General features: G+C 34.8%; 1 protein-coding gene across 4 annotated transcripts in view; it reads left to right on the forward strand.

Moving 5' to 3' along the window:
- SPOCK3 (SPARC (osteonectin), cwcv and kazal like domains proteoglycan 3) overlaps window positions 1-17,700 on the forward strand; it is a gene marked incomplete at both ends in the record, with an annotated part of 299,287 nt that overhangs the window by 144,412 nt on the left and 137,175 nt on the right. For 2 of the 4 annotated variants that reach the window (XM_084231677.1, XM_084231678.1), the window contains one exon: window positions 7,772-7,886. The exons of the other annotated variants lie outside the window; for them this stretch is intronic. In XM_084231677.1, coding sequence (XP_084087803.1) covers window positions 7,772-7,886 — 115 coding nt within the window. The remainder of the gene's footprint in view (window positions 1-7,771; window positions 7,887-17,700) is intronic. 4 annotated transcript variants of the gene reach the window in all.

Consider the following 17,700-nt stretch of genomic DNA (forward strand, 5'->3'; position numbering starts at 1 on the left):
TGAAATTCAAAGTGAAGGGAATATTTGCTGATAAATTTGCTATAGTAGAGAGAAATGTTCCAGAATACAAATTTATGATGGTAATGAAATATTATAATATCCTGGGAGCAAAGACTGATTGCTTGCAGAGAACTACAGGCTGATAATATACTATTTAATTAGTGGTTTCTGATAGCAAAGGAACATGAAATAATGTCCTTATTATGGGGAAGAAAAAATAATTATCAAATAGAATTCCAGACACAGCTAAATTATACTTTAATTAAACTAAATTATACTTTATTTTTTAAAAGATTTATTTATTTATGCATACAAGATATGGGGCACAGGCCAGAGATGCAGGGTGAAAAATATCCTTCTCTACTAAGCAAGCTTACAAATGGAAAATAAAGATATATTCAGGAAAATTATATCAAAGGTATAACTCACATAGCACATGTTGAAACACTTACAAAAGTATACATTTCAACTAATAAAAGTAACTTATTCAAAAGAACCCAAAAGGGTGAATTGCAAAAAGCAATAATGGTCAAATAAATTGGTAGAGTTGTCCCAATGCTCATCCTCATACTCATTTCCCTCAGAGAAGATTCTTATTCAATCTCTCCTGAACATCAGATTACTTCCTGTCTTGATCACAAATACTTAAGAACATCTCCACATTGGGCTGAATGATTTATCATACAAACTTAATTTTGCCACTATGCAACTTCAAATCACACAAAGGTGTGGTTTATTAGCTAAAGGTAAACCTGCAAGAGGTAAGAAATTTCTGTCTCCCCAGGTGGTTCTGCTACTGGGATCGATTTCCTCTTCTTTGTCTTCTTAAGAGCTGACTCCTTAATACCCAGCAGCTCTACCATTGATTTTTGGACTTCATTTGAATCTTTCCCTGGGCCTTGGGCCATCTCCTATGTGGAATATATTTTTTTTAAGATTTATTTATTTATATAAGCACTGAGTACAGTCAGAAGCGCAGGAGGGTGAGAGAATTCACCAGAGCCAGAGCCGGGAGCAGAACAGGCAGAAGGACCGAAGTACACTGCTGAGGGGAGCAGCGGCCACAGCAGGAGAGGTCTGCGCACCATGTGGGACCCTCGTCGGCAGCCGGGGATCGATCCGGTGCTACAGAGGCTGCAGGAAGCTTTGCAGCCCAGAGCTCAACCACTGCGCCACTGGGGAGAACCTGTGGGATATATTCTTGAACCTCAACTTTGACTTCTTTTTACCACATACTTCTCTAAGACTGCTCTGCATGGAGTCAGAGAGTTTGTGGGACCCTACAGGGGTGTCTTCACATTGTGTTCCTAGATCTCCCCTGGTTTTCTTTCTGCCCAGAGGCTGCCCACTCCTTGCCATTCTTTTCTATAAGCAAGCAGACAGAACATGCTTCAATCTTGTAGGACCAAGTGTCCCTGGCTGATAGTCCATACGCACTTGGACCATTTTCTTCTTGTGTTTTATTTTTTTAATTATACATTTTTAATTTTATATATCTTTTACATCATTTTTCATTTTTTGCACAATGTATGCATTTTTATATTGGTTATATTCCCCGTATAATTCCCTCCCATCCCCCACCCTTGTTTTGATCCTTCTCCCTCTTCCCCCCACTGTAGTGTGTCTCTGATTTATAGTTGCTTGTTGATTTTGATTTTTACTTTATTATAATTAGTCTTTCTCCTGGTCCCTTATTTAGGTTTTCTAAATTCCTGCTATGAGTGAGACCATCTGGTATTTTTCTTTTTCTTTCTGGCTTATTTTGCTGAGCATGATCCCTTCCAGCTCCATCCATGTTGCTGCAAATTGCATGAGTTTATCTTTTTTTGATATACTGGTCCAACCACTATGGAAAGCTGTGTGGAGATTCCTCAACCTGCTAAAGATGGAGCATCCATATGATCCAGCAATTCCACTCCTATGTATTTACTCAAAGGATACAGAAACATTAATTCAGAAGGGCACTTACAACCCTATATTTATAGCAGCACTATTTACAATAGTTAAGCTTTGGAAACAACCCAAATGCCCAAATATAGATGACAGGATAAAGAAGATGTGGCACATATACACAATGGAATATTATTCTTCTTGTGTTTTTAAGCTCATTGTAGACTCTGGTCACCTCCTCGTGCTGTTTGGGGTCTGTGGAGATCTTCTCTTTTAAGTCAGGGGACATGACCAGAGGTAATAAGAACTTACCCTTTTTTTTCTCCTGACTGAGGAATGTGGAGGAACCAAGAACCTGCTTTCTGGAGCTGGGTGACTTTGTTCACCTGGCAGGTGACATGGTCTCTGATGGAGGGTCCTACCAGAGGGTGCCATAGGCACTAGGCACTTTTTTTTTTAACTAGGCACTTTTTTTTAAAGATTTAATTATTTATTTATACAAGAACCAGGGTACAGGCTAGATGCACGGGAGGGTGAGAGGATTCACCAGAGACAAAGCAGGAACAGACTAGGCAGGCAACCAGAGTACACTGCTGAGGGGAGCAGCGGGCACAACAGGAGAGGTCTGCTGCACCATGTGGGACCCTCGCCAGCTGGCTGGGATCGAACTGGTGCTGAAGAGGCTGCGGACAGCTTCGCAGTGCAGCACTCAACCGCCTGTGCCACCAGGGGAGGCCCCGGGTGCTGTGGTTCTTTTTCTTCATTAGAAGCATCTGGAGTGCCTGTCCTTGAACCTTACTCTTAGAGGGGGTTGTTGCTTTTGTGGGACAGTCCTCAGTATAATAGCTGGCACTGTTTAAAACTGAGTCTAGAACCATCAGAATTTAATTTCCTGCAGTCTAGACATCTTCCTTGTGTAAAGACATTTAAAATAGAGAAATGGGTTTGTGCAGCTTCGGAGCTCCAGGCTTTCCAGTTGTTGTCAGTAATAATCTAGTTTTTTAAAGATTTATTTTATTTATTTATGCATACAAGATCTGGGGTGTAAGCCAGCGGCGTGGAGGGAGAGAGGATCCACCAGAAACAGAGTGGGGAGCAGAACAGATGGATCTACTGAAATATACTACGGAGGGGAGCAGAGGGCGAGACAGGAGAAGTGTGCTGTGCCTGTGGGTATCTCCCTGGTGGGGATCAAAATCTGGCTTCTGATAGCTTCATAGTGCTGAGACTTTAGCCTTTGCACCACCAGGGAGGCCCCAATAAACCTATTTTTTCCACCTTAGTAGCATCACTCCTTTCCTTTCCTTCTATCAAGAACACCAGCACTAAATCTGAATACTAACGATGATTCTTTGTTCTGTTGAGAATTCGGGACCTTTCAAGCACTGTTCACCTTTGTTTTTCTGACCTGTCATCACACTGTGCACCCTTCCTTCCAAGTTCCCCTCACCTGTAGTCTGTGCAAGAATTGGATCTTACTGACCTAATTCTCTACACTCACATGTTTTCAGTTCTTGCCTTTCTATGCTTGCTTCATCCATCATTAGGAGCTACATGAGGTTGAGTATTTCCTTGCCTACCTAGTTCTGGTCATGGTCTGGTCATCACTAATGAAACAGAGGTTAAGTTAGAAGGCGGCTGTTTGAAATTCAGTTTGCTTTCTCTGAAAACAAAGCCAAACCAGTATTATTTAGGTGTCTAGGTAAGTTCACCTCAATCAGAAAAATTATTACATTTTTAGATCACAGATATTCCTAGACCCACACTGGGGTTAGGGCTTTACAAACCCATCATAAATTAAGAATATTGTTAGTCATAAATGGATTTAATGCCCTTAAACTGTGGAGCACCATAACTAAGCCTAGCCCACCTTAAATGTGCTCAGAACATTTACACCTACAGTTAGGCAAATCATCTCACACAAAGTCTATTTTTATAATAAAGTGTGGATTATCTCATGTAATTTATTGAATAGTGTACTGAAAGTGAAAGACAGAATAGTTGTTACCTTGTACTTCAGAGCCAGGTCTCGCTGCCCTGAATTGCGAGAATGTTATACTGCATGTTGCTTGTCTGGGAAAAGATCAAATTTCAAAGTTGGTAGTACATTTTCTACTGAATGGCTATCACTGTTGCGTCATAGTAAAATCGAGAAATCACCAGTGGAATTATCATAAATTTGAAACCACCTGTATTATTATTATTAATTTATTCAGATAAAAGAACACAGCCAAATGCACTTTTGAAAACTTTCTCAGGGTAGTTTTGCTGAATATTTGAAGAAACTTAATTATAACAGTACAGAATAGAACAAGAGATACTAATTTGAAAAAGTTGCAAAGAAGGAAGATAATAGAGGGAGGTGGTGAATTTCTGCCAGGCCTCTTTAAGATAGAGGGTTGATTCTAATCCATGGGCTTCTGCCAAGCGGGAGATGGTTGTGTTATTGTTGTGATTTCAAGAATAAAATCTCAGGCATCTGTATTTACAGTGTGTGATGTTTTATCGTTTTTAAGCTGCCAACAATGTGAGTTTTAGAAAAAAATACAGCTGGTTTTAAAAAATAAAAAGTACAGCTGTTAAAATCACATACACAGAAAGTGGTCTTTTCCTTATTGCAGATCCTCTGTATCTGATTATTCATCTTCACTTTCTATTACATTTTTCCATCTCCTGACAAATACTGCTATTCTTTTATTTGATGATTTATGTCAAATTTTATACAAGTCTTTCATTAAATTCCTCTTCATGTTTCTATATTTGTTCTGATAAGTTCATTCTCGTTGTACACCAGTTTTTGAATCCTGATTTCTCTTATTAAGTAGATAGAATGTTATAAGTGTCACAGAACTTTTGAAAAATTGTCTACTGTAGGTTGGGTAAGGTAAAAGAAGCTAGAAGAAATATCTAAAATTAGATATTAATAATGGACTTTTGAAATATAATTAAATTAGATTAGCTGTGATAGTTTTATATGTACAATAGTGTTTTATTTCAAAATGAAAGCATTCTGTTTTCATAAAACTCGGTCCTAGGTATATACATTTATAATAAACTTATAATATAGCTGAATATAAGGTACAGAGATAGCTACAATGACATTAATTGTTAGGCAAATTTTAAAATTTTAATTAACATTTAAAAATAATATTAATAATTAAAAATCAAAATAGATTAAAGATTGCAAAGAGCTCAAAACATTTTTAATGCCTTCTAAGTTATTGTAAGGTATTCTTTTATCTGTCCCATGAAAAGTCATACATTTTTGTGGTACGAGTTTAACGACATAGTTGTTTATATAGCAACAATTTAAACTGGTGTAGTGTAATGATAATGTTCTGGAAATTTGCATTTGCACAGTGAAACAAATAAATTCAAACTTTTAAAAAGTATAAAACAATTTATAGATCTTAAATTAAATTTTGAAACTACTCATAAATTAAGAGAAGCTATCATTGGTCTAGTTATTGCTAACCAAAAAATATTTTTCCTTAGAATGAAGGGACTTGAAATATCTGTACTCCACATAGATGTGTTTAATGTCATAGCCATTTTATCATGGTATAATATGTGTATTAATTAATATTTTTCAACTATATGTGTTAGTATTTGCTTTAAATCTCATGCTTATTTGAAATTTGAAATAAAGAGATTTGTAGTATATTTTATATTTTTAAAGAAAATACATGTTAATATACATGCATCTGTATATATAGTATATATCTGTATTTTATTGAAATCATTAACAAATTATATTTTTAGTCTATTGAATAAATATACTTAAGATTTAATACATTCATAAAGCTAAATTTGATTGTTCAACAGATATTAGCTCTGGTTTACCCAAGCTTTAAATCTTTGAATGATTAGTTCGAATCTATGTTTTATCCAGTGAAAAGCCCACAACCATCCAGTAAATGCTTAAGAACATCCGATACACATATTCTTCCATTTTTCCATGTTTTCCACACTTGAATTTTATTTTCAGTTTAACATCTTTCATGGTATTTTTCCATTAACTTTCACATGTACCCAAACTGGACATTCAATAGTTTTTACCTATTTGTCCAGCCCTCTCCCCATAATTAATTGCAACAAAATATCACTAGCCATCACCATAATGATTTCCAATAGCAGTATGTATCATTCATAATACACAATAGTAGGAACAACGAATTGTCCATTAAATAGCAAATGGAAAACTGAAGAGTGGCATATCCATACAATGGAATACTTTTAGCAATGTAAAGGAATGAAGCATGATACAACATGGTTGTACCCTGAAAATATTGTATGGTATGAATTCAGTCACACAGGACCACATATTATATAATTTAATTTATGTGAAATGTCCAGACTAGGTAATCCATGGACTCAGAAAGGAGATTAGTGATTGCTTAGTAGTAGTGGTTGTGGGAGAGTTGGGAGAATGGAAAATTTAACCAAAGGGTATAGGTATTTTTTGAGTTAAAAAAAATCTTCTCAAATTTGATTTCAGATAAAAGATTCACAATTATGGACATACTGAAAACTATTGAATTTATATATCTTTTAAAGATTTATTTATTTATACAAGAAATAGGGTACAGGCCAGAAGCACAGGTGGGTGAGAGGATTCACCAGAAACAGAGCGGGCAGACAGACCTCAAACACTGCTGTGGGGAGCAGCGGGTGAGACAGGTCTGCACCGCCATGTGGGTTGCTTCCTGGCCAGTTGGAATTCAACCTGTGCTGCAGAGGCTGCAGACAGCTTCACAGCACTGCGCTCAACCCACTGCGCCACCAGGGAGGCCCCTGAATTTATATTCTAAATGAACAAATTGTGTATGTGAATATGAACTGGTGAAATGATTTTGGAACACCATCTGGACCTTAAAATTCTAAATATGGAAGTATCGATGACCCAGCAGCCTCACTGTGGGGTGTATATTCAAAGAACATGAAATCATCTACTCAAAAATTATATACTCTACAATGTTAATTGCATCATTACTTACAATAGCTGGGGCATGAAAACAACCTAAATGCCCACTGATCAACGGCTAAATCAAGATGTGGTACAGCTACATTAAGGGATACTATTTAGCCATAAGAAAAAGATGCAATGTGAGGGATATATGTGCAATAAAGCAAGTCAGAAAGACAGAGGCAAATATTGTATATTTCCATAGTTGGAGGACTCAACAACAAACTGGTGGACACTAAAAATATGAGTTTTCTGTGGTTGGTGGGAGGGGGAGAAAGACAGAGTCAAAGGGTATTAGGGTAGTGGTGGGAAAAAATAATGAAGAATTAGAAAAAAAAATGAATTGTAGAGGATGTGAATTGCATCTGTTTTAAAAAGTTTACCAAGAAATCACATAGTCTTTCTTGATGGCCACCAAGATGGAAGTTTTGTCTAGATAAATGGTCGTTCAAATGTCAGGCATGCACAATTTAAAAATAAAATGTAATTCCTCAGTTCTCACCATGATGTTTTTGGCCAGCCCTCCAGTATAGACACAGACTTTCCTTGGCGATCCAACAACTCATTTATGCCTACTACATGTTTTTGAGCTTCATCCTTTACCCACGTGCAGAAATATCAGTTCTAAAAATATTGGGGTCTCAACATTTTCTGTTTTGATTATACATTGTTCAAAAGAGTGTACTTTTGCTCAGTTTATAATGGATGATACAACCTGTAACTTCCTATTGTTTCTGAGTTATGTGAGTAGAAAACAGAGGTATCTCTTATAACAGAAGCATGTGAAGAAATATTACAGCTAAATGCTATGTAAATTACTCCTTAAAATTTTATTTGATGGAATTAGATGCCTCCATTTTACAGAACTGCATTTTAACATTTTCTGTTCCCTCCCTACCTCCCTCCCTCCCCCAGCTTTAGATCCAGCTAAAGATCCATGCTTAAAGATGAAATGTAGCCGCCATAAAGTATGCATTGCTCAAGATCCTCAGACTGCTATCTGCATTAGTCACCGAAGGCTTACACACAGGTAAACATCGTTAAATTAAATCCCGCTGATTGAACTGTACTCCTTACCATGAATAACTGCAGAGTCTAAATATTTGGCAATGTCTGCTAAGCTTTTATCCAGTGTTATTGAAACAGTTTCAGAAGCTTGGTTAATACAATTATGATTCACTTGGGATAAACTTTGTTATCAATCAGAATTGCTATGGAGTATAGAATTTAGGCATAATTTATTAAATAGAGAGGATTTTGTGAAGTTTAGATTGAAGTGTTATATTTGTAGACATTTTTTCAAGTTTAAGGAACAAATGCAGGTTGGGTGCTTTCTACATGCCTTTGCTTATGCCTGTTTTCCTCCGGGAACCATTGGAAACAAAGTTTAAGAAAGAGCAAAAAGAAAAAGACTGATGTTCACAAAAAAAGATGAAAAGTCACAAAATAGAGCTCTGAGCCTGGAATGCTTCAGGCTCCCTTTAAGCCATCTCTCCCAGCAATGGAGGGAGTCCTTGTGTTCTGTTCCCTGAGGGCTGCCGCAGAATTCCACAAAGAGAAGAGGATATTTGAGTATCTTTTGTAATGATCACTGGTTTTCTAAGGTAGTCTATATTTCAGAAATAGCCTTTATGGTTTGATGCTGGGTTTTAAGGGCTGGAAATTACCACAGCTGGAATTGAAATTATTTGGTGACTGAAATAATCAAATATATCTGTGTCCTGTGCTACTTGCAAAGGAATTCTGTTTGTGCGTGCCTTTTGTAATTTGTGTTTTGGTTTTACATCAAATGAACAAGGGTATTATGCCATTTGGATATGTTCAGAAACTAATTGAATTTTGCCTTTAGTGTATTTACATCTTTATTGTATTATTCAAACATACCGACAGTCAGAGTGTAAGAACATGAGTAGCATTTCTAGAAAACAGCAAGTATTTAATATTCCTTTGATGTTTCCTATTTTTATAAAAGCACCCATGCATTAAGTCCTTTATGTCATGCTGAATGAGTTAAGGAAGTCACTTGGGACAAAAGATTCCAGCTACTCACATTTAACACCTTTGAAAGTGTTGATCTGTGATTTCACTCAGGGCCCCTGAACCCAAGGAACAGAGCAGTGAAAAATCTCCCAGTTTATATCATGCCTGAGGCAGGACTCTTCACCTCTGGCACCTGCTGAACATGAAGCCAATAGAGGTTAATGTAACTGATCATGATCACATAACTAGGAATTTTAGAGCATTGATTCTACCTTATAATTGCCAATGCAGGGTCCATGCTTTTTACAACTGTCTTCTCTCACTACTACTCTAACTTATTTTAAATGCAGACAAAAAGGTACTTCCTTTATACTGTGAAGATCAGATCCTATAGCTAAAATATTTTAATAGAAACAGATAAGCATTCTGAGTAGAGACCATTACCAGCTTTGCCTTTGGTGTGGCATTTTGCTGGGGTAGGAGGGGAGATGACCAAACTCTAAGTGACTGCAAAGTGGTTCATGTAAATAGTATTCAGTCCTATTCTATTTGTGCCACAGCCTATTTTAAAATTATCCCACACTACACATTATATTCAATAAATAAATAACTAGTTTACAAAGAGTTGATATTAAGATTAATATTTGATATGCTCTATTTGCTCTGAAGTTGTCAATACAAAGTGGATGTTTACACAACACTTAGGGAAGGGGAGTTTGCCAAGCAGTTGGATCAATAAAGATGGCTATTATAAATAATGGAGGTTTTCAATTTGGGGGTCGTGTGTATTTCGATAATGGGGTGCAAAAAACAGAAAAAGGTCTTAGTTTGGGCCATTTCTATAGTTTAGATTAGAAATTTCTTTTTTTTTATTTTAAAGGATCAACATATGTTTTCTTTTCTTGATCTCATTAAAAAGAAAAGAAATGGTGCTTGCTCCTTGATTCTACAGGAGGAATCTTGTTTTTCAAAGAAATCTTCCTAAGTACTCTGCCACACTAGATACCACACTCACTTCACCCTTACTTAGAACCTCAGACCTCTCATCTTACTGTATTCTCCACATTTGTAATACACTGTCTAACAACAATTCCTTTATTGACCAGGGGTTGCATAAAGGTACCCTCTGGAATTTATTCATCACTTTTTATTTAGAACTTACCATACTAGCCAGTATGAATTTTCTTTAAAAAGTATATTTAAATAGCTGCTACTTGTAGCTTATTTAGAGGAGAGATTGGGAAGTAGTTTGATTAATTGAACTTGTCAATTTGACAAGTAGTTTGATCAATTGAACTAGATAATCTCTAAAAGTTGATTTCTGTGTTTTATATTTATTTGTTGAAGGTGGATCAGGAAGGGCATAGGAGTCAATCAACAAATGTTTTAAAACATTTTTAAAATGAATTTGTTGAATGAGTGAACAAATAAATTATTGCCAGAACAAAAAGAGGAGGACATGAAAATGTGAAGGTTAGATGAGTCCAACAACTGGCTTTAAGTAAGTGGTAAATCCTTGTCTTAAATTTGTAAATATTTGAGGGAATTGCTAATTATTTCCTTACTTAATGCTTTAAATAACAATACTTTTCTTCTGAGATCAGTCATCAGTGGCCTCAAAAGCGATGTTTTTTACACTGACTTTGGACATGCTTTTGGTGGATGCTGTAAACTATCCAAATATATCATGTTCAAAATTACATATTTGGATTTTTGTCTCCAATGGCATCTTTGTCAGAATTGGCCTCAAAAAATCATGATACTTGTGTTCTTGTGAAGGCTTTCTGATCGTCTTATCCAAATAGATTTAGATATTCTAAACCAAACAGATTGAGAAGGGAAAACTTCAACTGCAACAAGTATTCCAAAATGGAAACATACCAATTATCTCACAGGTTTAATGTAAAATACATGACAGACTCACCAGATTTTATGTATGGCACACTTTTTACATTATTACTCTGCGGGAAAGTTCTGCTGTTGCTTGTATCTGAGGGCTTTATGTTTCATTGTTTTGCTTCATTGTGAGCAAAAAGCAGTGTTTTATGCTCGCTTTGCTGGTTGTGCAGCTGCAGATAATTAACACTATTTCTAGATAGTGTTTTGAGGACCAATCGATGCTGCTGATATTTAAAAAAAATGGCGTAATAAGATAAAGTTGAAGAAGTTGTCATAGGACAAAACTAGCCCTGTTAATTACTGCTTTATTTGCACCAAAGGATGAAGAAGATCAATAAGGAAATCCTTTTGGTCTCATAAGAAGGCATTATATAAAGGAATGATGAAACTAATTTAAAAGGCTACATATTGAAAACATACCAAAAGAAGGTGAATCCTACAACTCGTCTATTGAAAATTATGCATTTGGGGAAATTGTAATTTTAATGGCCATATTTAAAAGAAGGTCCAAGGTTTTTAGAATATGATTAAGTATAAGACAGTGATATTTATATTTCTGTTGCTCTAATGTTGAGATATTTATGATGGAATAATTCAATTTCAGAGCTTAAGTTATAGTAGCACCCTAGAGATGCTTGTTAAACAGAATTGAACTTATCATAACTGTTTTAAAATAATATTCCTAATATTTATGTAAAATTTAGCCTTTATGGAATATGAATGCACTGATAATATCCTTAGGGAGAATGAAATACAGTATTTATTCGACACTTAACATGTGCAGAACTCTTCGCTAAGTACCTTAAATTGACTTAGCTTTTACAATCCTACTGCCATATACTAACGATTATTATACCCATTTTTTAAAAACTGAAATTCAGGGATTCTGAGTATTCTGCCAGAGAGGACTTATATATAAATATGATACATAGATAATTGGATAGGTAGATAGATAAATGGATAGAGAGAAGAGATTTAGTGTTTGTGATTATTTTTATGTTTTATATACATATATCTTTTTTAATTACAAGTGAATTTTAATGATGTTTATGAATTGATATAAACTTAGAAAATAGAAGATTTACACTTTAAAATTGACTTAGTTTTTTAGAGTTTAAGTTTCAAGGAAATTGAGCAAAAGTCAAAGAAGTTTCTATATACTCATTGTCCCTGTTATCAATAGCCTACCCCAGGGTAATACGTTTGTTTAAATTAGTAAACATACCTTGATATCAATCTCATCCAATGTCCATAGTTTTCATTACTTTTTAGCATTAATTGTATTTCAAAACAAGTTATATTCATATCACATTGTTTTATTCTTTTTAAAACACAGATAATAGTTAAACTTATGTCTGAAAATTTTATAGTGCTACAAACACATAGACACACATAGCCGTGTACATATGTATGGATAACTAATTTAGCCTTACCAAAATCATGTATGGTAAAGTGGGTTAAAGTTACTACTCTCATTTTACCAATAATAGAAATTGAGACATAGAATTCACATAATTTGCTCTGGTGCTATACTTGGACATTGAACCAGGCCATTTAGGTTCCCAAATTTGTTCTCTTATTTGTTCTACTGCCTTTGAAACATACTATTTAATGCTTATAAAGCCTGTTATATAAATAAGGCTTTCTTCTGAGCATTTTAGATATGTTAATTCATTTTATCATACAATAATCCTGTTTTTATCCTTTATAAAATACTCTGGAAAATGATTGCCTAATGTAGTGTCTCAGCACATTTTAACACAGGCTCTTCTTGCTGAGCACACAATTCTTAGGTGCTACCTTATTTTGATATCTATCACTCTCAAGATGGTGTAATCCCTAACCACTTAAGAATCAGTTATAAGAAGAGAACTGAATTCTTTAGATTATAAATCTAGATCAGCCAATATAATTTGATCGAATTTTACTTTAGTTATTCAGCATTACAAAAACAGAAGGGAGGTGTCTCAAATATAAAAATGCAACAACATTGACTATACTTATTAAGTACATTGCACATTTTATCTTTATTGAGAAATTATTCCCATTCCAGTTGCAAATCGGGACCTGTGGATGAAAGTCCAACATCCTTAGTATAGTCCTTTCCAAATTGATATAGGTAGCTTCACAGTGTCATTGCTGGTCTTCCCCCCAGAACACTGCCGGCTAATTGCAATAGGAAACTTGGTGTTTAATATCATGTCTTATAGCGGAGATGAGAGCCAGACTCCCTGGCTGCTCTCCTTAGCTGTGTGATCTCAGGCAGGTTACTTGAACTCTCTGTGCTTCAGTTTCTTCCTCTGTGAAGTAGGATTGCTAATTACTTTCTGGTGATGTTGTTTTAAGGATCGATGAACTAATATAAAAACAAAACTTAAAAAACAAACAAACAAGTACTGACCTATAATAGGTATTATGTAAGAGTTAGCTACTGCTATTTTCCCTAAGCATGTTGTTTATTTATATTCCTAGACTTGTTATGTCTGAAATATTTTTTCCCCAGTGAAATGTTCTGACCATTTATCCCCTTGTACTTCTGGAAAATACTCCATTCCTGAAGAGGCTTTTAGCGTCATGGTTAATGGTATGCAATTTGAAGCTAGACTGACTGGCTTGGAAGTCTGTCTCCATGTCTTGGTAGCAGATTGACTTTGAGCTTATTAAACTCCCAAGACTCAGTTTTCTTGTTTATAAAATAGTGATGATAATTATACTATCTATCTCCCTTTGTTTTTGTAAGCATTAAAGACATAATTTGTGTAAAGCACTTTTCCCAATGTAAGCACTCAATAAACATTAATTATTGAGAAATCTCTACTCAGCTTTCTCCCACATGTCTCCCAACCCATAGCAGAATTCAATATTCCCTTATCACTGTGCCCATAGCACATTACGACCACTATTTATCTACCTGTATTATAGTTATTTGTTTATGAATTTAATAGCTCGAGGTTATATTGCAATTGACAATCTTTGAAAAAATTGGTTGACTCCTTTCAAAAGGAGTTGTGTGATTTCACCACTTGAAAATGAAGAGAATAGGAACAAGGTAGCATGTTTGTTTTGGGGGAAAAAAGAGACAGCTGCTTAAGGGGAAATAGCAAGGAAAAGGGCATCCAAATCTCTCCTGAAAGTTACAGTGCTGCAATTTGAAAAATGCGCTGATTTTAATGATCTTCTAGTTTATGTCCTTTTGTAGTATTCAAGTCCGCATGTCCAGAGAAGAGACATTTTAGATCCCAAAGTCCAGAATACACAAGAGGGATTCCCAGGTGCTAAATCCCTTATGGGATATTGCCATTTATGAAGGGCTGGTGTGAGTCCTCTCATGGCCTTTCACAGAGCTTGTATATTTCAGTGGGCCTTACTGGCTGGTTCCTTCTGCTTAGCAAGAAACCCCCTTGTGTTTGGAGAAAGGAAACACTAGGTCTGAATAGGGGTCTTTTCCACCTTGGCTTGCTATATATACTAACTCTAAAGTCTGTGGAAAGATTTTGGCAAACATATGACTGTGTGCCTCTGAATTTCCTGACACTTAGATTTCAGCCATGAGAACAAGGTTTGACTTATGAGGGCCATTAGAGGGGAAGACAAACCGCCAGCCACAAGAAGCCTACAGGATGTTATCGCAGGGGAGAGATGAAACCCAGTTGGGGGCACATTCTGAACAATGAATCTGGGGATTCCTTCACACCTAAACCTTTTTCTCTGCTGTGCGATTCTTGCTTCATGAATCACTCTCATTTAAGAAAGAAAGAAAAAACAAACAAACAAACAAACAAGAATTAGAAGACAAGACAGTTAAGGAAGCTTCAAATATGGGTTAATGAATAGTTTCCAAAGTAGATGAGAAAACAGTAGAGGTTTTTGAAGAGAGGAAAAACTGGGTAATTCATGACGAAGATAACTTTAAAAAGACATTTTAAATGAACCTTAATATCTACCCAACTGAAGTCCTTAAGTGGTAAAAACTAAAAGATTAAGATCCAATGTCTAATTATATTACTTATTTGTATAAATTCTAAATAGAGAATTATATAGCTTAAAAAGATGCTTTTTACATTAAAAGGATATCCCATCCTTTTGTTTGTAATTCCTGTTAATAATAATTACTCATGTTCTTATAAATAGAAATTCACTTATTTATAATTTAATATTTTGAAGGAACTGAAAAAAAAGAATAATTGTTTAGTAGCTAAATGTAAAAGGTAGGAGGATATTACACAAAGATGATATGTGATAACTTTTTGTTTAAAAAAATTTAAACATTTTCTTTAAAAAATTTAAACTCTTATAATATGTGGATAAAGGAACAGTTTTATGTGATAGAAAAATATAGTATATATTAGGTTCCTTCTCCCTGAGCTACTCGGTACCACTCCAAACCTTTCAGAAATTTTCTACACACACACATTCTTGAAAGTTACATGTTGTAGAATTCCAACTATATAATATTCTGAAAAAGGCAAAACTATGGAGATTGGGAAAAGATCAGTGATTACCAGGAATGCCATAAGGGTGGCACTGGGATGAATGAAGAGGTGGTGCTCAGAGTACTTTTTGGCAAAAAAAAATTCTCTGTATGTTTCCATAGTGATGAATGCCTGTCATGCTTTTGTTCCAACCCACAGAGTGCACATCACTAAGAGTAATCCCTAATGTAAACTGTGCATTTGTGGAGATTATGATGTGTCAACATGGGTTCATGGCTTGTAACAAGTGCACCACTCAGGTGAGGGATGTAGATAGTGGGTAAGGCTCAGCATGTATGGGGCCCTGGCCTATGTGAGAAATATCTGTCTATATTTCTCTCAATTTTTCTGTGATCCTTAAGCTTCTCAAATAAAGCAAAAGACAAGAAAGATATTGGTATACGTAAGAGTCTTATATTAATTTAAGTTTCAAGAATAAATGTGTGTGTGTATGTATCTTTAATAATGATGGCATGTATACATATTGGTAGTGGTTTAATTTAATACCAGTCTTTATTTCAGAGTTGTAACATGGTGAAACACAATTATAATAAAAAAAAAGAATGTCAACTTATAGAAATTTAACTATACAATAAGTTTTTGGAGCTGCAACTTTATTTTTGTTGCAAACAAGAGGATAGTCTTATCACAAGATAAGGAATTTAATCAATGTATCTCAATAGTGATTTTAAAAAGTGCTAAATATAAAAACTATAACAAGATATGCATGATTTCCTTATTCTCATTATTGTTTAGACCTCTTATCTTTAAAGCAGTTGGTATTTGATGGAAAGGTGCTATGAAGAATCTAATTATTGTTTTTACATCTTTTTTTTTTGGTAATCTTTTCATCAGATGAATATTTCTTATTCTTAAATACTTTCCTCTCTAGGTAATCAATTTCATTTCTTAGCATTTTAGAGAATTTAATGATATTTTCTTACTATGTGATTTTCAATCATTAATCCTGCTAGGGATTCATTTAATTTTAATTATGACTTATAAAATATTAAACCTAAGGTTTCTATTACTGAATTTTTATTTAAGAATCCCACATTTTGGATAAATCACAGTTGAATCTTCTGCTAGCCAAATATTGGCAGAGAGACAATAGTATTTCTGGGTAATGGGCATTAGGAGCTGGAATATATTAATTTTTAAACTTTGCAGAATGCCTTCTTTTATTGTCACAAACTAATGTAGATAAACAATTAGAAGATTTGTAATCATGTCCTGCTATAGTTCAGTGAATGACCTGTGTTTTTTCCCTAAATTTCTATTTTGCTTGCTTCCTTTAGATTTCCTTAAAATATTTTTTGAAAACATTAACACTGGGCTACACCATGTCAACATATGGAACCCACTACTTACTGTTTATTTCTCTCTGCCTAAGGTGATTTTAAATGTCCAACTATATTCATTAATATTCATCTGTGGCCAGGTAACAAAAATCATATCCCTTTTCACAGGGGGTAGGTTTCTGTTTGGGAAGTGACTGCCAGGACAGTTACTACAATTGTCAACAGCTCTACTCTCTAGAGATTACTTCTTTATCAGCCATATAACTTGCTCTTTCATGTCCAACCAGAGTAGAAGTCATTTTTGTCAAATTCAAGTCCAGATGGTGAAGAAATGGTTGTGTACTATTTCCTTTCTTATTTTCTGGGAAGCAGAATCCCTCCTGGTAGAGGCACAGCCATGTGAAGGCTCATCTAAGGACCAACCTCTTCTGTTATATGATAGAAAAATAAACTTGCTACATTAATGAAATTTTAAGATGTGATAATATCCAGCATTATCATCATAATGCTATTTGAAATTTACTATCAAGAATATTTGAAGGTGGCATTAATGGTGGCAAGGGCATGGAAATATATGATGGAGACATCATATATCATGTATTGATTAAGAACATGAGATGATAAATGTGTGGTTTAAAGAACTAGTCAGATGGAGCCTCATCTTGACTTAATATCATTTCTGCTACCTGGGTAGCAATTATATCCTAGAACATAATGTGACTTAATATGTGCACATAATCTCCTTAACTTTACTAATACTCATAAGATTGTTGCATTTAAGACAAAATATCCACTGATTGGAGTTTCCAGATGAATATACAAAGATCACTTCAGACTGTGAAGTTTTAGTAAAGTTAAGGAGATTTTGTTTGTTATAAAGGATTTTGCCTGTTTCTCCATCTGCCACACATGATTATAAAACCGTCCCATAGATTTTATATTCTTTTTATAGACTTTTATCTTAAAATTTAACTACTTAACTTATAATTTTATACAGCTAAAACAATGAAACTACCTTTCCATAGATCATTGGTAACTTCTAAGTTGACAAATTCATTATCCAATCTTTTGTTCTTTGAACTTTCTGTTGTATGCATTTATTTATAACTTGTTCATCATTAAACACACCTTAAGCACTTATCATGAAACAATCATTCATGCAGGACAAAAAGGCCCTTAATTATTTTCTACT

Source organism: Talpa europaea, assembly GCF_964194135.1.
Source record: "Talpa europaea genome assembly, chromosome: 4".
Classification (NCBI taxonomy): Eukaryota; Metazoa; Chordata; class Mammalia; order Eulipotyphla; family Talpidae; genus Talpa; species Talpa europaea.